The 23,028-nt window shown below is 42.1% G+C and overlaps 1 protein-coding gene across 2 annotated transcripts in view; it reads right to left on the bottom strand.

The window, feature by feature from the left end:
* The window catches only part of ptch1 (patched 1), a 50,841-nt gene that overhangs the window by 2,655 nt on the left and 25,158 nt on the right, over positions 1-23,028 (bottom strand). Inside the window, exons 9-21 of one of the 2 annotated variants that reach the window (XM_030143889.1) lie at positions 22,154-22,285; positions 21,807-21,962; positions 20,530-20,628; positions 19,299-19,424; positions 16,477-16,595; positions 15,119-15,803; positions 14,236-14,545; positions 12,180-12,322; positions 8,478-8,661; positions 6,471-6,751; positions 5,118-5,255; positions 4,437-4,579; positions 254-307 (exon numbers count right to left, since the gene is read on the bottom strand). In XM_030143889.1, the coding sequence (XP_029999749.1) occupies positions 283-307; positions 4,437-4,579; positions 5,118-5,255; positions 6,471-6,751; positions 8,478-8,661; positions 12,180-12,322; positions 14,236-14,545; positions 15,119-15,803; positions 16,477-16,595; positions 19,299-19,424; positions 20,530-20,628; positions 21,807-21,962; positions 22,154-22,285 (2,541 nt within the window). In that variant the 3' untranslated portion in view covers positions 254-282. Of the gene's footprint in view, positions 1-253; positions 308-4,436; positions 4,580-5,117; positions 5,256-6,470; positions 6,752-8,477; positions 8,662-12,179; positions 12,323-14,235; positions 14,546-15,118; positions 15,804-16,476; positions 16,596-19,298; positions 19,425-20,529; positions 20,629-21,806; positions 21,963-22,153; positions 22,286-23,028 lie in introns of those variants that run through there. The other variant, XM_030143888.1, reaches the window with a different exon arrangement.

The raw sequence follows: 23,028 nt of genomic DNA, 5'->3' as shown, positions 1-23,028 counted from the left end.
TTCACCAAAACACAATTGCTCAGATAAACACAGACAAGAAGAGAAACAGAGCAGGCTAAGAAACAAAGAAATACCTGCACAAACCACAGAGGTTTAGACATGGGGAAACATGTGCAAGATCAACCACTACCCATGCCCGAAATAACACTTCCACAAAGACACCCAGCCACTCCTCAAACTCAAAACTCACACACAAACACATATATGCTCTAAACCCCCCACAGACAGGCAGACATGCACTGAGGTTTTTAGGAGCCAAACAGAAATGTACCTTGTGTACTTCTAAGTCCTGCCAAAGAGGGTTAGTCTTAAAGAAGCCACAGAGAGAAAAGAAAGGGGAAGCATAATTAGCCAGCGCTGGTTAATTCAAAGGCACGGGAGGAAAGAAAAAAAAAAAAAAGAGAAGTGGTGGGGGGGTTATTGGGGGCGAGGGTACTCTCTCTTGGGTGTATGGTGTATAAGCAAACATGGAGAAAACAAAGCAGTGAGGAATGTGTAGGGAGGGGGTAAGGGGTAGGGGAGGGTAAAAAAGGGGGGAGGAGAAGAGAGGTGGGTGAGGGATATGTTGGGGGGGGGCACAAGAGGACAGGGGCCTCTCTCTCCTCTAAGGGGCTAAAAAAGAGAGAGGGAGAGGCAAACAAATGAAGTGAAGGGTATAGAATTTAAACAATTTAGTCTAGGAAGAGGAGAAGGGGACCCTCAGAGCGCCACCCCTCCCTGGCCTCTTTTGCTTCTCTTTTATTTCTTTCTCTCTCTTCTCTGCCTCTCTTTTCTCTCCCTTCTTTCCAACTAAGCCCCTGTGAAATTCCCGGCCACTCCACAATCCCCTCCATCTAATTAAATCTCCAATGTATCAGGTAAGACCCCCCAATCTCCACTCTAAATCCCTTTCGCTCTCCCTCTCGCCAATCCAGCTCCCTTCATTAGGGAAGGCTTTTCCTCCTCGCTTGGTCCTCCAGTGGAAGCTCTCAGGTTATCAGGGACACACTGATGAACCATGAACCCCCTCGTCTGATGCTTACTAGGGTTTTTGCTTTTGTTGGTGGGGGTGGTTGGAGATGTATGTGCTGGCAGAAGCGTGGGCAAACTGATGTGCAGATGCATGGATGCCCATTGGTGCGCTCAGCAGTGGCAGAACTACACATTCGTATATCAGTGTGGGTTTTTTTTTTTTTTTGCAGAATGGCACAAGACTGTCTGATGTCAAACGCACAGGCCCATTATCAAGAAAAAAAACAAACAATAAAATCTACAGAAATGGACAAATCACACACAATATCTTCAGATTTTTTGGAGTTCAGCTTTAGATACATACTCTTGCTGTCTTGCTGTCACATGATTCACTCATTTGTTTCTTTTCTTTAAAAAATAGGTCCAACAGCATATTTAAAAACATTAATTGACATTTGTTTGACCTTTCAAGATCATCATAGGTCAAAGGTCATGTCATCAATCAAGTCACGACACTAGTATATTTCATCATATTGCACATGCTGTTAATTTTGAATTTAGACTTTGGACTTTAGAAGAACTTCCTGTAAAACTAACTTTTTTTTGTGTTTCTTTTCCTCTTGCTTGTACATGTTTATATCCGGATAGCCAAAATCTACAGTCTGGGTTTGACCTTTCAAGGTTCCTCAAGGTCAAAGGTCATGGCACAGAATGAAAGCCCATATGTGATCTCCTATCTATTGCCAACAGTAATTATATCAATTATATCAATTTCAACTGTTTTCAAGTTGTAGCACTTTGAAATTTGCCCCATTATAAACCAATGGGGATTTAAAAATTTTTTAAAAATTCCAAAATCTGTATTTCCCAATTCTTTGAACAAACTTGCTTGACCTTACCCCAAAGATATTCCACAACAAATATCAAGTCATTTTGACTGACGGTTTCAGAGAAGAGGATTCTTGAAAAATTGTTGACAACTGATACTAATAGTCCATCTGACCCTTTGGGCCACTGGACTAAAAATCTAACCCGAACCAAATAACACCTACAAACACTCTGACAAAGAAAAAAAAATGCTCACACTTCCTCTATGTCACTAGGGACTGAGACCTAATATAAGTATTTTTATTGAATGGTCATATGGTCCAGATAAAGTAAGTGTGAATGATACTGCAGGGACATTATGGAGGTTAACTGACTGTCAAAAAATAGATTTTTTCCTGTGAACATGAATAAAAAAATGTATCTTGAATCAGTTCTGCATACATACACCACCTGCCATTTCTGCAGCAGTTGTTTCCTGTTCAGATGCTTCAACAACACTCACAAGTTAAGTTTTCTGTATATGGTAAACTAATATACAGACCTAGACCTAAATACTGAAGGGATACTAAGTGTTTTCTTGACAACCCAGATTAAAGAGGAAGCGGTGCTAATCTACGGCACTTGCCACTGTTACACATTTGGATTTGATCATTGGTGAGTGACCATATAATATACTTCACACACTGCTTAAATTAATTACAATGAGCAAACTGTTGTGCAGTATGTAACAGTAATATGACATCACATGGTTCATTTTACACCAGTGCTTGTATGCTGCTCCAAACGTGGAGTATATCAACCACTACCTATTAAAGGTAATATATCATCTATGGATAAAATCCTCATACGTAAATAATCCCAATGATACTTTAAATACCAATAGATGAGTAAAGACTTAAAGTGACTGGTTTAATTTTTAAAAATACAGGTACTTGACCTCAAAGTCTTCTTTTAATAACAAGGGAACTGACAGATTTAATGTCAAATTTACTTTATTCTATAGAAAAACTATAAAATACGTCATACATATAATATATTGGAAGCCCACCCAAACCAGGCTTAATCTACCTCATCATTAGATTACCACAGTGTAATGGTGTCATCACTATGGTTAGCATGGCCAAAACGCTGGGAGGAGTAAACGCCATGTCATCTTTTTATGAATATACACGAGCAGTATATATACACACATATGTGCACATCCAATGCGTGCAGCCCACATACCAGGCTGAGTGCCCTGCCAGGCTGTTTAGAGTGAAAACATTCACAGGGCTGACGGGGAAAGTCAGGGAAACATTTCTTTCAGCGCAAGCAGAAAAATACGAGCTGGGCCTGTTGTTATTGCACCGTCTTGGGGCGCTGCTTTGTTTGCTCAGACAACAGCAGAACCTTTAAATGGAGGCCCTGATCTGAGCCAGAAACCAGAGCACACCACTGGAGGTGAGGAGAGAAGGTCTGTAGGCCTCCCTGAGTTTGTGTGTGTATGTGTGTGTCTGTTTATATGTCTCTTTGAGTGTGTATCTGTGTGTGCACTCACTGGCAGGCACGCCATCATTGACCCCCATGATTACAAGGTCAGAGTGCAGGTTGGTATGTGTGTATGAGTAGGAGTACATATGTGTGGGTGTATTTTGTGTGAGTGCATGCGCATAAGCACAGGCCTGTGCACATGAAAGAGTTAGTGTGTTTGCAGATCACACGGACTTCAGTGCTCCCATTTTTTTTAAGGATCCAGTCAACCACATTACACAGCTACCTCATTTAGCTACGTCCCAGAATGTGCTCACATGTAGCATGTAACATCATATGATACTTTGAATTATTCACTGAGCTCACTGGAAACTTCTCATAATACTGCAAGCTCCAGAATGTACAGAGTCATTAATTTTCCTCCGGTGTATGGCAGCCTCACGTTTCTGACTGATGCTCACAAGGGCGCGCACACACAAAAGGAGCCACCGACGCAGAGCCCCCACAGAGTGTCGGTTTTAATTTCCACTTCTCCTGTCTTTCCACAACTGCCCACTTACCCCCACCCTGTTACTCCTTCCCATGCTTATAAATGTCTAGCAAGAACAGTTAAACTAGCTGAAGGAGATTACAAAAGCCAGGGGACTTTCATGCTCTCTCTTTCTGTCTCCCCCTTGCTTTCTTTTACTATGCTTCTCCATCTACTCCCTCAGCCCTCCTCCTCCCTCTTCTCCTGACCTTCAACTCTTCAAGTCCTTCCCCCAGTTTCCTCCTAAAATGTCAGGCATGGGAGAAACCGAGGGAGAGAACAGGAGGATGAAAGAAAAGACACAAAACAGGAACGGAGGATGGACGATACCTTGTTTATGATTTTTCTAGTAAAACACCCGCCCGATATAGACAAAAAAAAAACAGGTACAGTGTGTCGATGGTAGCTGGAGAAAGGATGAGCTTTAAAGGGAAGGAGTAGGATGGCAGATGCGGGTGGAAGACGAGAAGGAGATGAAGGAGGGAGCAGAGGAAGAGAGCAGCCTTCATGCATGATTGTGTCTAAGGTGGATTCCTGTGTGACATACAGGTTGAAGCATGAGCTCAGTGGTCTACAGACGCCAAACAGACGCCAAACAGTAACCTTTGTATGTGTACATTATAAATAAAGGTTTCTCATAAGGTTAGTTTGGACTCACCTGACGATAAAGTCGAACTCAGACCCTGCAAGCATGAGGACACCTAATAAGGTGGAAAAGGCTCCATCGAGCACTGGAGCAAACATGTGCTCCAACGCTAGAACTGCCCGCTTGTGACGATCTCCTATGGCTGTTAGAAACGCCTACAACATACAGATACACAAAATGTATTATTCACCATTTCTAGAACCATTTCAGGAAAGGCAATATTTACAATTTGACATTAGTTAGCATTATAATAACTGCGGTTATTAACAAAGACGATTTTACAATTTTTGTCACATAAATAAATATGATAACACACTTGCGTTATATTGTAAAAGAAAAGAAACTAAATGTGGCAGCAGGGCTGGGCAATATGCTTAATATGATTAACTGAGGTTTTGCTTTCTGAAAATTGTGAAAAAACGCCCAAATTACAAAATCAAGATCATCTGGGGACATTTTTCATGCCCGATAAAAAGTCAAAATGGTTTTTCCAGTCATAGCTGGCATATAGTTTTAGTTAAGTCTTTCTGATTCATGTTTTGTCTTCAGTTCACGTAGCCAGAAACTTGATCAAATAATCCCGAACATTGAAAAAAAAAAAAGCCATATCACCCAGTTCTATGTGTGGTTTTAGTCAAACCCTGCCAATGATAATTCTAAGCATCATTTTTGTGTGAGCATGTGTGTGCATACCAGGGCCACATGGACCGTAAACTCCACTCCAATGCCCACGGAAGCAATGAGAATGACCACAGGGACAGCACTCAGCTTGATACCCATCAGCCCCATGAAGCCAAACAGTTCCACAGTCATAAGAGACAGCACCAACACCTAAAGGGACAAGGCAATCAATTAAACATAGAAAACTAGTTTAATGTACCGTAGTGCATGTAGTTGTGTTTCCAAACATTTCTGACTGTGCATGAAATCAAAGAGGGGAATTACACTGTATTTTCTGTCAATATTGTAAAGGTGTAAAGGGGAATCTTGCATGTGGCTAAAATATGTGTGTGTCCTGAGAAGCTTCTGAGCCGAGCAGGACAGGAGCTGGAGTAAATGCCATTATCAGCTGACAGGTGTCAAGTTACATGGGGCCCAGGTCTTTTGAAGAGGGTGGAGGTGGCCAGAGGTAGGAGTATGTGTATGTGTGCACATAAATACAACCGTGCACACAATGATGGAGGGATATGTGTCTATCTGTCCAAAGAGGATAAGATAGATTTCAGTGCAAATAGCTAAAAGGGTCTGAAAGGGCTTAAGGCTGTGAAGCTGATGTTGTTGGGCTGGCGGTGATGTGGTATGGACAGAGTGAATAGTTAAACTTGACGCCTCTCCATAACTTGTCTTTTGATCTTGCTAGTAAAGCCTGGAGGATGAACACGAGGTCCACTCCTTCCCTGTTTAAAGGCTCGGGTGGCCTGCCACTGCCTGTCGTAAAATACAACCCACCAGAGAGAAAAACCAGAGCACTGTGTGTATGTGTTTCTGTGTGAATTATGTACCTGTGTGTTTACACGTTCATACTGTATGTGAGAGAGTATATGCATGTGTGCGTCTGTGTGCGTGTCTGCGTATGTGGATGCTTGTTTGTGTGTATCCTTGGAAACTCTTCTTGTGAGATGAAAGGGGGAGGAGGACGGAGGATGAACATAAAATATAACTTTTTATAGGTTTAGAGTGGGAGCAAGTTGCCTGAGCAACTTTGTGTCCTCTCCTCATTTATTTCAGCGTTGGTGTCTGGGAGTGTTGGACTAGACTAAACAGACTGGCCCTAAGAAAACAGCACAAGATAAACACTGGTGACTGGGGCTACAATAACACACAGCAGCCCTGTCTCCTTTCCAAGTCTTTACTCTCTCAGAGGCATTCTGGACCACACATAAAAAGCAGGAAATAAAGGGAGGCTAGCAGGAAAAAGGGATTTTTTAGGAGACATTTATAAAGTAAAGCATCTGTTGTTCTCTGTCTAGGTGATGCTATTGGCTATTATCAGCTATGTGTGGTTCAAGTACATGTCTGTGTCCTGTTTGTTTTTCCAACACTCACAATGATGCCAGCTGTCCATGGGTTGAGTAAGAAGAGGGCGCAGACCAGAAAGGTGCAAGCCAGCACGACGCTGATGGACAGCAGAAGCCAGTGGCGCAGACTAACATACTGTTCCCAGAACAAGAAAGGGTAGCCGTTGGGGTAGGAGGGCAGGCCTTGACGGCTGTAGTTGCTGCAGATAGCCCGCACGCTCTCGATGGCCTCCACAAACTGTGGTGTCTCCCGGAGCCCGTTGAGGTAGAAGGGGAACTGTGCGTATTCGATGGGCTCAGCAGCCGGGACTGGAAAAAGAAAAAAAAAAGACAATTTTTCCAGCAGTTAAAAATGTAAAATTATATTCTGATTAAGACATAAACGCTACATCATGTGTATATGCACATGTATATTAACTGATAATGATTTTGTAGCATGGTCTTGTTAGGGGAAGCAACAGCCACACAGCCTTGCATGCCTACAATTTTATTTTAGAAAAAAATACTGAGGAATATTAAGGAACTAATCAGATAAATCAACAGTGGCAGAGATGACATCTGCAGAAGATATTTGTCTATTTCAATCAACTAGAATTAGGTTGTGATCACTTAGTGTATCTGCAGAAATAATTTTGTATAATTCAGCCAAACCAGTATCAAGGCTTTCCCTCCCTAATCCGACTGTGCTCCAAGAGCAGCTACATCTGTGTGTGTGTGTGTGTGTGTGTGTGTGTGCATGTGTGTGTGTGTGTGTGGTGGGGGCAGGCAGAGTAGTGTGAAACAGAGCTCCATTGACTCAAACCCAGCCAGTCAGTGGCCCAGCCTGGCTAATGAGGGCCTATCAGTTCCAGACACAGCAGAGTGTCAGAGCTAACGTTGATTCACGGTAATTACAATGTCAAAATCACCACCATTACCACACCCTCAACTTAGCACTACCACATAAAGTATAATATGGATGCATAAACATGCATACCTGTCTGTCACGCTGCGATGAAGTCATATTCATGGTACAAAAACAGTGCACTCATTCAGATTTTGCTTGCAGGTAATTAGTAACACATTTCTGTGTGTACCTTTCAGTGCATCTAGAGAATCTATTTATCTGGCGCCTTTACAAATGTATTCTTTTGGCTGGTGTTAGTGTGTGTTAGTGTATTCCATTTTGGCTTTAGGGTCAGACAGGAGCATGTGCTAACATGGTTTGGTCCTTTATAATCTCAACTATAAATTTCCATTAGGACACCAGTTGGCTTTCGGCCAAAATAGATCTACTCTGGGGGGCTCCTGCTCAGCCAAAAACTTCACGCTGCTTATCCAATCATATCCCTCCCCCCATAAAGGACTTCCTGCTTGTTATCCAATTGTACTTCCCACCCAAACCCAGTCTTTCCTTGTTATCCAATCATTTTGCTTCCCCATGGAGGACTTCCTGACTTGTACCAAATCACTGGCTAGAATCAAACAACAACATGACTGTACTTTTTATGTGAGTTACAGTCTGTGTGTGTGGTAGGGAAATGAGAACAGGGTGTGTGTAGTGTTTGGGGTCACTGAGTTTTAATAATGTGTGTGAGTCTGTGTGTGTATGTGTGTGAGTATAATGCTAGGGCCCCACGGTAGACAGGATTATAGCATTCACCACAGGCACCATTAGAAGAACCACAGTGAGCCGTGTCTTGGTCCTGTGGCCCTGCAACCTGAGCTCGCACACACACATTTGCACACACCGCAGCGGTACAGTAAAGTCTACCACCTCACTTAAAGCTAAGAGGCAGACAAGGAGCAATAACTCAAACCGCAAGAGGTAAACACTGCTCGTATGTAGCAGCCGCTTTATGGAACTCAAGGAAAGTCACAGCTGAGATCACCAAGCCCCACAAAAGTTGGGCTTAGGTTAGTAAATGATAAGAATTTGTTAGAGTAACCTGCATAATTATTAAATTTGTTTTCTTTCTGTGGAAGTTTAACTTGATTTCATTACACTAATGGTTTGTTTTTTAATTTTACAGACTTCAAAGTTTGCATGACTTACTGCTGAGGCGTGTCTCGGGCATGGAGTCGGTCCGGTCATGCAGCCACTCAGGAGGGTGTGGGCGAATGTTGGCCTGTGAGGCAGCGTATGCCACAGGGTCATTGCTGACCCAAGCTGTTAGGTAGATGTAAAAAGCTCCAGGGTTGATAATCCCATCTGCATCCACAAGTCTCTGACGAGTGAGCTGCAAAGCACAAAGAAAATAAACTGACAACGGTGCCACAGTTGCTAATACACACAATTAAGTTTATTTTATTCCACCTCTAATTTACAGATAAACACATCTGGAGGGGAAAAAAAAACACATCTTCTAAATTTATACTGAGTGGAGCCAAGTTTTGAAATTTGGAAATGGAATAATTAGCAAGAGGAAAAAGTGCAATTGAGGTTTAAAAAAAAAAATCAAAAAATCAGGTGGAGCATGAATAAGAAATCCTATTGCGGCTATAAAGTATACATTGGATCCAGAAAGGTATTGTGGAAAGAAGACATGTTGAACCAAAACATTCTACAGGTGAGCTGACCACAGAAATGCTTATTTATACACATGCATGAGTGCAAGAGAACGAAGCAGCTTTCAAAATAAGAGTCAAATATTAGTCCCTCTCTCTTTCCAACCAAAGAAAAATCAACAAGTCAAACACTGGTTGCCTTTCTGAAAATTCCCGTACTTCTCATCACAGCTTCCCAGAATTATCATGCCACATTAAAACATGGAAAACGTTGAATCAGCTTCTCCCTTTACATACAGCAGATACTGGCTGGCCAACCTCAGGCCCAATGTCCTGACCACTCTGAACACATTTCTAAAGGAAGGCTTTGAAGCACATGTCACTTTTTGAGGAACTGCTGCTAAGCAAGAGGTGTTCAACCAAGGCCTCTTGATTTTAAAACAAATGATAAATATGGCAAGATATTATAGTGGGAAATTCAATTTTAGATAAGATAATTTCTCTAAGGAGAGTGCATTTCTGGTTTTGCAGACGGTTTTCAGAAGAAAAAAAATGGATAAAGGGAAATGTGATATTTTTTAAGGCTAACAAGCACCAGCAGTCATACTATGATAATATGATTCAAACAGCAGTAGGAAATCTAATTGTTGGTGCATATCTTTGCATAAATTCTTCAGTTACACTTCAAATACTAAAATAAAAGAGGGGAAAGTATATGCAGTGCAAATGGAAACAAAATACAGTTTTAACACAGAAAACCCAAAGTCTTCCATGTGCTTGTACTTGGCTGAAATAGTTGTGGTCAGAACTGTAGGTAGGCATACTAGCATGTCTCACTGCTGTTAGTTTTGCCTTCCCATGTGGAAGTAAAAGTGTAGTCTAGCATGTCTACCTCAGAGGTACAACCATTAATGTACATCGCTCTGCCACTATTCCATCTCCAAACCATAAATCCCTCCTTCATAGAGGCAGGGAGAGGTTTGGGGCATGAAGTTGCACTTATGGGGGTAGGTAGATGGAGAAAGGACTAAGGTTTTTTTTTTTTCTTTGTGGGGGTAGGGAGGGAAAAATTGCTTGAGTTAGCGTAACAATAAAAAAATTGGCTGGGGTCCCTGAGCCCGTCTGTGTGCAGTTAACCTGGTTGTTAACACTGAAGGAAATGCCACCCAGCAAATGGAGTAGAGCTATAAAAATAACACAACATCTGTACAAATGTTGCTCACACTTGCTTCTCCTGACCCCTACGGGTACCCGGAATGCCCGGCGCCACAGACCCACAGGCCTTCACAAGGAAAAAAAAAGCTCTTGATAGCATTAGCATGGCCTTCCCTTCAAACTGGTTCCTCCTACTCCTCTCCATCCCGACAACTCCTGTCTTTACTCTCTGAAGCTTCATCTTTCTATTTCTTTATTTTCAAACCACACACAGCAGCTTCCATATGACTCACTGGCAAGGCCATAAGGAACGAATGGTCGCCCAGCACAAAAAGAAATGTTAGCAGCAACAGATCAAAGACAGAACACCTCCGCAAAGATCCATGGAGTGGCATATCAAAATAAAACATCTAGCTCTGCAATTTGCCAGGGTTGGAAAAGATCTGGTCTTCATTTCGAGGCACAGAAAACAGCTACCGCTGGAAGTGCACGCACAACAGACAAAAGCAGCAACACACATTCAAAACATGCACACAGGGCTGCCTCAAAGAAACCACGTGTTTCATTGAAAGAGGACACAGCAGTGGAGCCCAGGAGAGGGAGGGAGAAAGACAGAGGGGTAGGGGAGTGTATGCAGGAGTTAGTGGAGGGGAGAAGGAGAGTGGGGGCAAGGGAGAGAGCCAGATTCCAGAGGATCTGGATTGAATTTAACAGCGGGATACGCAACAACTGTATGTCTTCAAGCTGTCACGGGAAGCCCAGGCAGCTCTGCTGGCGGCCCCCACGCCTCACGGCAAATACACTTCCCTCACAGACACAGGAAGTGATATCACAGGGCCGCACACCAGGACTGCCTCTGCTTCCTGCCGACTGGCTGAAAGAATAGGTAGAGCAGTCGGCCGCTGCAATGGAGCTGACTGACAAAGGGAAACAGCTTTAATAAGTAGCAAAAACATCCAGCTGAGAGTGCAGGAGGGATAGAGCCTTTATATCCAACATCCGTGATTTAAAAGCGAGCACATACACATGTTTATTACAAATAACACAAAGCACAGCTGAGCTACATGTCAAAATGAATCATCTCTGAGGAAACTGATCCCATTGTTGAAAAGGACATGGCTTGTTTTGTGTTCTGTTCTTAAAGAAATCCTGGCCAAGAATTTTGTTTTTATATTTCTTCAGTTCCTTATCTTTTGTTTTTGCTGGTTCCTGCCAAAAATGCAGCCATGCATCCATGTAGCATATGTTCTTTTTCGGAGGTGGCACTAAACTCAAAAAAGGACATGCCAGCTTAGACGACTTCCTCTAAAAATGCAACTCTATCTTACTATGGTATCTCAAATCTGTTTAAATTACAGTTCTATACTGATATATAGCTCTTGTTAATAGCTGAACTGGAACTTCTTGGATTAAAAATGCAATTTCTTTGGTTTTTATCAGCTCTATATGGAATACAACTACCTAATTTGAGTATTTCTCAAAATATGAGTCAATTATGAATGCCAAAGTTAGTTGTAAATTTAGTTGTCAGTGTCTGCAGTTCGCCTTGACAGTTTTCATTTCCCACAGGGCTACAGATTTAGGCTTATTATTTATAGATTGAACTCTTGTTGGAATAATTTGCAGTGTTAAACTGACAGGCTTGATACTACGAGGACACAGAGACTACTGACTATCAAGGCTCTGCATGCATGCATATCACACATGCCTATCTACCAAGTGGGACAAATGGCTTAAATGAAGTTAATAGGTTTTTCAGAGGCGGGCTGCAGCCCCAGTGAGAGCTTTAAATTCCTGGGCTCGGTAAAGTCATCACAGAGAGAAGATGAAGACAGACAGAGAGAAAGAGGAAAAAAAAAAGACACAGAGTTTATAGGCCGGGTGTGGCTCCTCATCATCAGTCACAGATAGCAAATTACACAGATATACAAGCGCGCAGAAAATGACAAAACATCTTTGACACTGGTGTCTGTATCTCTCTAAGGCAGTAGATTGTAGTCTTCATGGGAGAGTCTGTATTCAAATACAGCAGTACAGATGCATTCCATGTGGACTAACACATTAGGCCTATCAGGTACATATTTGTGGATCATACCTGGTTGAAGTTGATGGGCTTCTCCCTGCGTCCTGTCTGCACTAGGAGCTTGTACGCCAGAACACCATCGTCAGACCCATTTTTGTAATTGTTGAAAGTGATGCGACCAGCCTCCCAGTCTTTGTCAAATGCTTGCTGGAGACCTGCAACAAACCGCAGCAAGGCAGATTTGTTAGATGGGAACACTTATTCCCTGTTGCCTTCATTTTCCCTCTGTGACAAAAAGCACGATTCACATGGAAGAAACGACACATAACAACTCAGCACAGTACAAGAGAACATAACACAACACTGCAACCTAAGCCTAACCCTATAATAAGGCTGATTGATTTAATATGATAACTCGGTTCCATTCTCAACCACCAAACAAGACTTCAAAAGCCTAAAAATCTGGTGCTTTTGATTCAGAGCAATCATTAGGGAAAATATCAGTAACATGTGTCTCCTTTTCTATACTACTCTCTAATCCATATGTGCATCATTCCCCTCCTCTCGGCTCTCCCCCAAGGCCCATGCTGTGGTCCGTCTGTGGGAGATGTTGTTTTGGGTCTCGTTCCTTGGCCTGTCTGGCTCCAATTTGTCCCACCATTGCAGAGAGCAGTATCAGACACAGCTCCCTCTTTCTCAGCCACAAACTCTCTGTGTGGCTCTCAGCCTGCTCGCACACAGACTCACACAATGTGTTTTATCCTTAGGAGACAGTGAATGCTTTTCCTCATCGACAGTCTGTAAATGGTTCAAGCTTTTTGTTGACATGTTGATAATATATCCCCTAAAAATGGTGCACTGAGTGTGAATATGTACTGCAACTCAACCAAAATTTAATTGTAAAGATCCATAAACTGTGTGCGTTTTGCATGCCGAATGTTTTAACATTTTCAACTAACAGATTTTAATAAGAAATGACAAGACTGGAGCTGGAGCAGCACAAGTATGAGCTGGGAGGAGTTGAGTGTCAGTTTGCTCAAAACTGCCAACATCGTCTTCTCAACAGCCTGGGGCCTGGTGTAAAACCATGGCCTCCCACTTTGTGCTCCTCCATCGCTCCCACTTTCTGAAAAGGCAATTGATCTTAATCAGCTACTGTCAGTGTCCATTTCGAAATCCCACCCACTCTTGAACTCTTGCCCAACATCTTGTTTTCTGCAGAAAAATGTCAAAACACAAACGAAAAGTATGATCTCAAAAGCATGTCATGGGAAAATAATTTAACCACATGCTCGAATGGTCTAAAACATTGATGTTAAATCATAAACCGTATAAAAGAAGGGGGCGTAACCACTCTGACGTTATCCATTGGTTTTTGGACTGCTGATTAGAAGCCTCAAGTTTGTGCTTTGGCTGCTAATATCTGTGCTTGTGGAACCAGAGTTGGCCAAGTTTGGGAAAAGGGAGAGCCAGAGGGAGCGTGAGAGGGGATTGGTGAAACTCATCAACCTACCATTACCTTAGGGGGACCATAAAACTGTAAATTTCCTGAAACATTTATGTAAAAAAAAACAAAAAAAAAAACAACAACTTTGAAGGTCTTGTTGCTTAACCACAATTACTCTAAAGCAGTCAGGGGGGAAAACATTTATTCAATGAACAGAAGTTCAGAAAGTGAGAGTGAGCTGCAATGACACCGAAACAAAGACCACATGGCAAACGTCAAAGTCTTCTATTAGCCCAGAAATACAACAATTGAGACCAGATTTAGTGGAAACAAAATAATTACTAGGTACATCAACAGAGAAAGTCAATGGAAGTCAACTGAAGCCAGTCTTTTTTACAGACAGAAACTAGTGACTGTCTGTGGTTTTACACTTGAAGATACTTCTACACCAGCTTCACTTCACTTCAACTACAGTTACTGCTTCTTGTGATTAATGGACAAAATCATGTGTGACAACAATTCCAGAGAAATGGATGAGAGGTTCATCATACCTCATTACAACATTGTTTTATTCTGTAGTGTATTGGTAAGTCAGGTATGCATTAAACCTGACCAGCAAGCTGAACTTGACAAAGCCTTAGTAACAGTAACACACAACATGCAATCTTAGTGTAATTTTACCTTGTAACCAGTCCCTGAAGTAGTGAAGCCACATGCGAGGCAGCTGTCCATTGTCCTCCTTCAGAACATAGCGAACAGTGTGGAACCTCTGGTGGAGCTGGTAGAGCAAAGGCTGATTCTGGGCATAGTCAGCCCGCTGTGTCACCACATACATGTTGTAGAAGGAGAAGAACTTGAACTGGGCGCCGATGAAATCATACTCGCTGGTCTCTCTGGGTACAATGTCCGTTAACTCCAGGCCATCCCTCACCTGGGTGGTCCCGTATAAACTGACTCCCAGCAGGCAGAGGAAGAGCACAATCACAACCACCTGGGAACAGAAGGAAATGGATACAGCTCTGCCTATAAATTCCATTACACAGAACGATGGTGTGATAGTTTCAGCTCACAAAATCGCGTTACACAATCTGAATGAGATAAAATCATATGGACTTCTGCACCAACACAATCCAAAACAAACAGGATGTATTGTAAACCAGCAACCAAATGAATAAAATGGCATGAAGAAAAACACTCAAATACACAACACACTCCATTCCAGGAGTATTACACCAAGGAACTGGCAATAAGGTGGAAACTGATGACAAAACAAGATTCTTTAATTATCTTAAGTACAAGCTACCTGATCATTTCATTTCTTGGAAGATTTGGGAGGTTTGGCCACCTACCTGGATGAGGTCAGACTGTGTATGTGCTTGTGTGTGACTCAAATAGAACGTGACCACAACATGCACCACACATTTCCTACTCGTCTATTCACTTCTGTGACTAACCCTTCTGGTGAAATTATCACCATGGTGAGTCAGTACGACTACATGCACACACTAACCAGACAGAATTTTCCCCCTGTTGACTTTGTCATAGATACAGAAGTTCAGCTTACCTTGGTGGTCGGTTGCAGAAGAAATGGAGCATAGTGCTTTTCAGCAAAAGATGCCAGGGTCCAACGGGAGCAAGGAGGCTCGATGCAGCGCAGGCCCAGTGAAGCCTCTCCAAACTGGGACAACAGGTCCCGTGTTGAACTGTTATTCTCTGGACTCTGGCCAGTTGATGAGGCTGTGTCCCCCTGAGGACCTGAACTGCAACTAAAAGTTGTGGTGGGGGGTGGGGGTGCAGGATGATGGTGGGTAAATGCTGTAGAACTACGAGATCCTCCAGTGCCGCGGTTTCCGGTATTGTTGTTGTTCAGATTAGCATGTGTGCTGCTGCTGCTGCTCCTGCTGCCGTTGGTGTTGCTGCTGTAATATTCATTATTAGGGTTGCTTCTTGCCGGAGCTGTGTTAATGGGTTGGACAGATATTTGGGATCTGGGTTCAGCTGTGGTATAAAAGGCCTGAGTCCGGGGGTCATACTCAGTCCTGAGCTGCACGGTGGACTGCATGGTGATCTGGGTCTGCTGGGCGAAGCCATGGCTGCTGTAGGAAGGAGGGGGACTGCTGTACCTCGGGGGAGGTGTGCGATATGAGGGAGGAGGGGTTCGGTAGGATGGTGGAGGGCTGTAGCGACTCCCGTCTGCCCCGTCCAGGTATGCCTGAGGCTCAATCTGGATCACACGATTGGCACATGGGCTAGAGAGGGAAAGGAATGGAGGAAAAATGTCAAACCATAGACTGCTGTGAAAGTTAAGAGATCACAGAAATTTCAAAACATACATCAGCAAGTTTTGGGCAACGAATAAGAGCTTGTTCTCTCAAAAAAAAAAGTCAAAAGGTAGGATTCCTAGAAAAAACACTATGGAAAACAGTATTAAATATAAGGAGAACTAAATTAAATCTATTAATATGATATCAGTCCTGTGTTTTTTCTAAATTTAAACCTTTGCCAACAGCAGGAAATATAGAACTCAGACCTAGTGGGGGAATTTAATAGTGTGTGTGCACATCTGTATTATTGCTGTGCCAACAAACATGCCCTGACTGGCAGACAGACTGGTGAAGTTTAATAAAGACTGTGACAGATACACTGCCAGTCAAACAACGACACAGCCAGACAGAAACAGACAACTTAAGCAGTAATTAGGTTTTGACTGAGGGGGATTAAGGTGAAGATATCTAAAAGAGATAACTGTGTGTGTGTGTTAACATTATTCATTGTCAGATCAGAGATGAGAGGGAAACATAAAAGGAAGAATTACTGAGTAGACAACACGAAAGCAATATCCTCCATCTGAAATAAAAGAACTCCTTTGTGTTTGGCTGTGTGAACACGTGTGTGTGTGTGTGTGTGTGTGTGTTTGCACACCTGTAGAAGCAGCAGAAAATGTCAAAACGTCGGTCTTCTCGTCTGTAGAGGTCCATACTGAGGATAGCGGGGAAGATGAGCAGCACCATGGCAAAGTTAAACACTACCACCACTGCAGCCTGTCAGAAACACAGAAAACAGTGTCATTTTACCAGAGATAGAGCTTCAGGCTGTGGAATAATATATGATTTGATGTTGACTGGCTTCAAATAATTGTACATTTACACTTAAAGCAGTAATAAAAGATAAAATAGGATGAAAAAGCTGGCATGTGAGGACCTCCTTGTGCATCATAACACATTTTCTATTCATTTATGACTAAAACACTGACTTTGCAGAGAAAAGTAAGGTGTGTGTTTGTGTGTAATAGAAGCCACTACAGTGTTGTGGTTAAGTATTTGAAGGAGGTGCACTGGAGCAGAGGGTGGGGGTTGGGGTTAGGTTGGGGCCCTGCCCAGAGTACAATCTGGATCTTGCGTAGTTGCCAGACCACTACACACTACACACACACACTCACTCATGTACAGACACACAATCCCGGGTGTGTGCCAGACCACCCAAGGAGTCAGAGGCCCGCGCGGGGCCCGAGGTGATGAGCAGGCGCTGCGGCTGTACAGACAACACACACCCCTTACGCACTCACACAAAAAATGCACATACACACTCATATTTACTGCCAGCTTAAAAAAGTGTATAACCTCCTACTTAAACCACACCTTAACACCAACCAGACACACACAAGTCACACACACCTCTCCTCGCCCTCCCTCATTCCTCAGCTTACTTCTCAGTCAACAACAAGGAGGAATAATGTGGGAGAGGGAGAGCTAGAGGAAACCTCTGTAAGCAGAGAATCACTATTAATTCTCAATTGGCCCAGTAATGTCCAGAAAGATAGTGTATGAGTCCAAACACTCAGACACACACACACACAGACACACATTGCGACCGCAAGCTGACCCCAGAGTGAGGAGATTTATCATCACATCTGTCCTCTGCGCATGAATGTGTGTGTTCTTGTGAGTGTTTCTGTGCTGTTATCTGGACAAGATTTCTGTTTTTTTTTTTTTTCATAGTGATGGAAGGAAGCAATTGAGAAAGAGATCTAAAAAGGAAGTACAGAGAGGGAGAGATGACTCCACGGAGGAGTTAACCACAGGAAGTGCTTAATGGTGATAAAGAGACAGACATCTCTGCATTGATAGGAGGCTGGCAGATGTGTACCAGTGGTGGCTGCAGTGCCGTGTGTAAGTGTGTTCCATAAAATAAGAAGAGTATCAGGCGGCACGATCATCCGTCTCAGTGTAAGGCTGTCCTCCGCTAGTCGCAAAACCGCAAGTAAAGTATGTATGCTATGCATGTGTGTGTCTGTTTGTGTGTGTGCTTGTGTGTGTGTGTATAAAATGAGGCTGTGTGGATTAGACCCATGGGGTAAATGGATCATGTTTGACAGACTCGCTGTACTAAAGCCATCTATCCACACATGCTAATATTGTGAGCACTGCAGCAACATCCCCTCAGTATGTGTGTGTGTGTGTGTTTGTGTACGTTTGTGTGAGAGAGACGGAGAGTTGAGAGAAAGATCGCAATTTCTTTACAACAGTGTATTAAGATTAAAGTCACAAGTTCACACCTAAATTATAGACACGACTGTTGATGCACTTCAGGATGAATCATCTAAAAGTGTGATGTGTAAAAGGGTTTGACAACAAGAAAAAAAGTGACAAAAAAGATACTGAAAGCTAAGAAAACACATCTATATAAGCATGTAATAGACAAATACATACTGTGTTTTTCCTACCATTCTTATGTTAAGTTTTGACAGCACCTAAGTCAAATGAAAAAGGGAAAATTCCTCCACTACATTTGACTGTCGTGGTTCTGATACTACACACTTCAATGCTTATATTTACAGTAAATATCAGTTCGCATCCATACATAATCATTTAACCATTGTTATTTTGTGAGTTTGTCTAAATGGCTCACCAAAACATGAAGCATTACTTCAGAATTACATCATCCATCAGTATAAACATATGTACAGCCTGCATATTTGTTTACACTGTAATGATAATTGTGTGATATTATATAAAAATGAACCCAACACCCCAAAACCCCATTGACCCCTACTAAAACTACAGCACCTAAGCCTCCAGGCAAGTTTTTGTTTATTTTCTGGTGTCATATTACAACTCACTCTGATGCTTAGATATAAAACTCAGCCGTCATACATTTGATGTGTCTGCTCTTAACAGTATTTGTCATTGTGACTGTTTGTATTGATAAGTACCCGGAGATTATTAGAAGTAGTTTGTTGGAATGACAGACTGACAGATGTCTTTTTCTGTCCCAGTTTGTACTTTTGTGGAAATGTCTATAATTACTGACAGATGTTAGAGAAGTCAGCGCTCCCCACTGGACTCCCAAACCTTTACAGACACACACGCTAAACCAGTGCTTTTCAAACCTCCCACACAGATACTACAACTCTCCACACAAACACATTCATGCACGCACACACACACACACACACATTAACATGCGCATGTGCAGAGGGATCTGGTTACATGGACCTCTGCCACAATCTGGACAGACACTGGGCCCACCACTAAACAGCCTCAAAGAGAAAGGGAGAGGGCTGTAGGGATTTAACAAAACACACACTCCGTCTCACACACACTTTCAGTTTGATGAATGAAATCAATAAAACAACTATCTGGAGCCAGTGCGGACTGAAACAGGACTATTAGAGAGAGGAAGGTCCCACATGACTGCTTGAAACACACACACCGTACATAAAAAACACTCGCTACTGGCCATACCTGGAGGGAAAAGGCTCGGAGTGCCGGGATGGGGATAAGAGCTGCCATGAAAAATGCTGTGACATTACTGATGGAGGTGAGAGCCACGCTGGCCCCGGTCCTTTTCAGACACTCCCCTGTACGATCCTGGGAGAGAGGCAGATAAAAAGAAACGCAATGAAACTGAAGTCTTTTGATCAGAGTGTAGCCAAAGGCAAATGTGTAATGCTTAAGATTATGTACAATTATCATAATACTGATATGACTGACAGTGATTGCAATGATTCTTGAAGCCCTGAAGTGGTCTTAGATAATCCATCTGAGCCTGTCTACCTCTGTTTGAAGTGCGAAGGTTGAAAAAAAGTTGAAGAAAGAGCAGGGAGCGTAATGAGATGCTGCGTCTCAAAACAAATCAATTTAGACCAAAAACATGGCTGCTGAGCAATTTTTGTCACTATTTCTTCCACTTTTTATACTCAAAGAGTAATGATAAGCACTCATGGAAAGATTGGCAGCAATTGTGTGAAGATTTGAGGACGTGCAGGACCACACAGGGAGTGTTTGCATGCGTGTGCGTGTGTGTGTGTGTGTGTGTGTCAGACAGGAGAGATCAGGTTCAGCTCTGTTTAGTTTTCATCTCAGCCACACAAAGGAAGCTGGGGGATGTGGGAGGCATAGAGACAAGGGCAAGAGGGAGAGGGAAGTGGGGGAAAACAAAAACAAGCAAATACATGCCTGTGTTTTCCCCCTCTGGAGATGAAAAGTTCTACATAGCATACACAAAGATACACACATGCCAAAGGTTGCTGAAATATATACAGTCAGCCGAACATATAAACTTCAATATCTGTCTGCTGATGAGAAAGGGATTTATCCTGATGAAGGATGAATCATGCAGATTTCTATTAATATATTTGCAAATACACTAGCTTTCTGTAAATCGAGTAAATTAGATTATGCAGATTATGTGTATCTCAGAACTGAAATCTCATATAAAAGCCTTTAAGGTAAGTGCCAAACATCAATGAAACAAAAAAAAGTGACTATGACATGTATTAGTATATAGGTAGTCATTCACATTTAATATGGCGCGTTGCTTAGATAAGCAGCTGAATGTGTGGCACATGGGCTGTTTGATGCTACATCACAGGCACAGACAGGCTTTCACACATTCCTCTACAGTGCAGATAAGAGTACAGAGGGATAAGAGCAGGGGTGAGTTAGCACAGGAGAGGGTGGATGTTTGCCTCACCTCGAAAGGGATCCTCTTATTCTGCCCCGTCTCACTAAAGGCATGTGCGAGGAGAAAGACATCGTCCACTCCGACACCGAGGGCCAAGAAGGGTAGTACCTGTAGTGGTCACAGTTGGGTTATGAGCCACAAGTGTGAATTCAGAAACAACACAGGAATTGAATATTCAGAATATTACATGAATCATTATATTCTCATATGATGTGTTAGCCTTTAGGGCAGTGGTTCCCAAACTTTTTTGGCTCGTAACCCCGTTTTAACATCACAAATTTCTGGCATCCCCAGACATTCAAAACAGAGATTTTTTTATTTTTTTTTTCTAAAATTAAATTGTTTTTGATCATGTAATAGTTTTCTATACTACGTTGCAAATAAATATTAATTTTAGGTGACATTTACACGATATAATGTATATTATTATGGACGGAGGCAGAAAAGCCAGGTGTAGAGTACTGCACAAAGTGAGAATTTTATTTTCCTTGGTCAGGATATGTGCAGTCAGTCCAGCTTGTATTGTAATGCTGCAAATTAATACTGAACAAACAATAACTCAAACTATGAATTACGAAAGAGCTGCAGCATCTGAAACCGACCACAATGAACATTTGACAGATAAACAGTACCACAGTGCTTCAGCTTCAGCTTCAGAGTTCGTCATGTCTTTTATGTATTGGGATTGTCTCGCTCAACTCATCATATATTTTTATTAGTAAATTTTTATTTTTATCAATTACTACAAATTTCAGGTGACCTCATTTGAATTCCAGGCAACCCCACAGTTGAAAAACACTGCTTTAGGCCATCACATTAAACCTTTATGCCTTTCTGATTTGACAAAATTCACTAATTCACTGCATAAAAAGTAGATTTTCACAATTTGATGTTATAACACTATCCCACATTGCAGTAATAATATGACTAATATGATAAACAAACAAACAGACATTTAAATATTAGTTGTACAGTTCCTATGTCTTTCTGATTTATGAAATACACGGAAGCAACAGATGCTCACTGACAAACACATGATCAATTAAACAGAACCGCTTATATTTTTCCATATTTTCTATTGTTATTACTTACAATTATGTTAATACGTTAACGATAATGTAAGTGCACTTAAAAATCCTGAGCCCTCTTGTTAGGGAAAGACTGGTATTTTGTCTGAAAGGCTGACACCTGTCTACATAAGCCTTTCACGGACCGTTTTGCGTCTTTTTGCTAAGTGACAGATGGCCATTGACAGGGCTGTCCAGTAGTGTGTGTGTGTGTGTTACCTGTGTGGTGGCAGCATTGAAGGAGATGCCCAGCAGAGAGCAGAGGCCCAGGCCGGCTGCCACAGACAGTGTAACTAGCAGGACACCTGCCAGCCCTACAGCCCCCTGAGACTTGGCACAGTCCCACCGCAACATGGTCAGACATGCGTAGGCCAGCTGGAGACAAACAGCGAACAAGTAATTCATTATTAAGCTAACCTGTGGCGTGTGAATCAATCATTATGAATCTCCTATTCCCTTGGATTTTACTACCCCAATATATCCATCCCTTCTTCGACGACAGTCTACAGGAGGTCTTGGAAAGTTCTATAATGCGAAATAATAAATTTTTCCGGTTCTGTTCTTACCATCAGCAGGTACCCACTGGCCACACGGATGACACTGATGTTAGAGAATGACTTGAGAATATCTTCCAGAGTCGTGGTGGTGAAAGTCAATACCTTCTGAGACGAGTTTGCTGCCACACTCTGCAGCACAGCCTATAGACAAAAACACGGAAAAGAGAGGAAAAATAGCGTCATTAAAAAACTGAGGGGAATTAACCCTTTATTGGGAAACTGACTGTTTTTAGTCATTTCCACACACATTACAAGACAATGACAGTTACAATGAGGACAGTGAGTTAACAATTTCAGATCCAATGTGGTCTACAGGGTCTGTAAGGTCCACCTCTGCATGAACAGTGAGTGTACCTGCTTTGTTAGGTACCATGAAGTAACGGTACTAATGTAAGGAATGATGTCCAAAGGGATAATCGTGTGGATGTTGACAGGTGTCCGGATCAGCACTTTTGTTGTTGTAATGTTCTAAAAGTGATGCTCTTTTCACCTTACATGTGTTTTCTTGTATTTTTTTTTATATATAAATGTCTTGGATATTTTTTTGTCACTTACGAGCAAGGAAACAAATATGGTAACTTCATTAACCTTGATTCTCTACATAATAAAAATTTTTGAAAAATTTCACAAAAGTAATAAATTCTTGTTATGTCCTCCAATAACACACTAAGGTTGAAATTTTGAATTTCAGAGTATTTCTATGAGTGTCCTATAAAAGGTTAAGAATTGATCAAAAGCAAGATTTAGTGATATTTAATGTATGTTGATGCTTAAAACTGAGAATGATGGGCTCAGTATGGTATCAAAGACAGTGCAGATTTAATTCCCAAGTGAAGGATAGGTGTGACAGCAAACAAGAGTGACAGAGCTTATATTGGACCTCC

Source organism: Sphaeramia orbicularis, chromosome 9 (assembly GCF_902148855.1).
Source record: "Sphaeramia orbicularis chromosome 9, fSphaOr1.1, whole genome shotgun sequence".
Taxonomy (NCBI): Eukaryota; Metazoa; Chordata; class Actinopteri; order Kurtiformes; family Apogonidae; genus Sphaeramia; species Sphaeramia orbicularis.
Note: the sequence above shows the minus strand (reverse complement) of the source record. Positions and strands in the feature narration are given on the sequence as shown.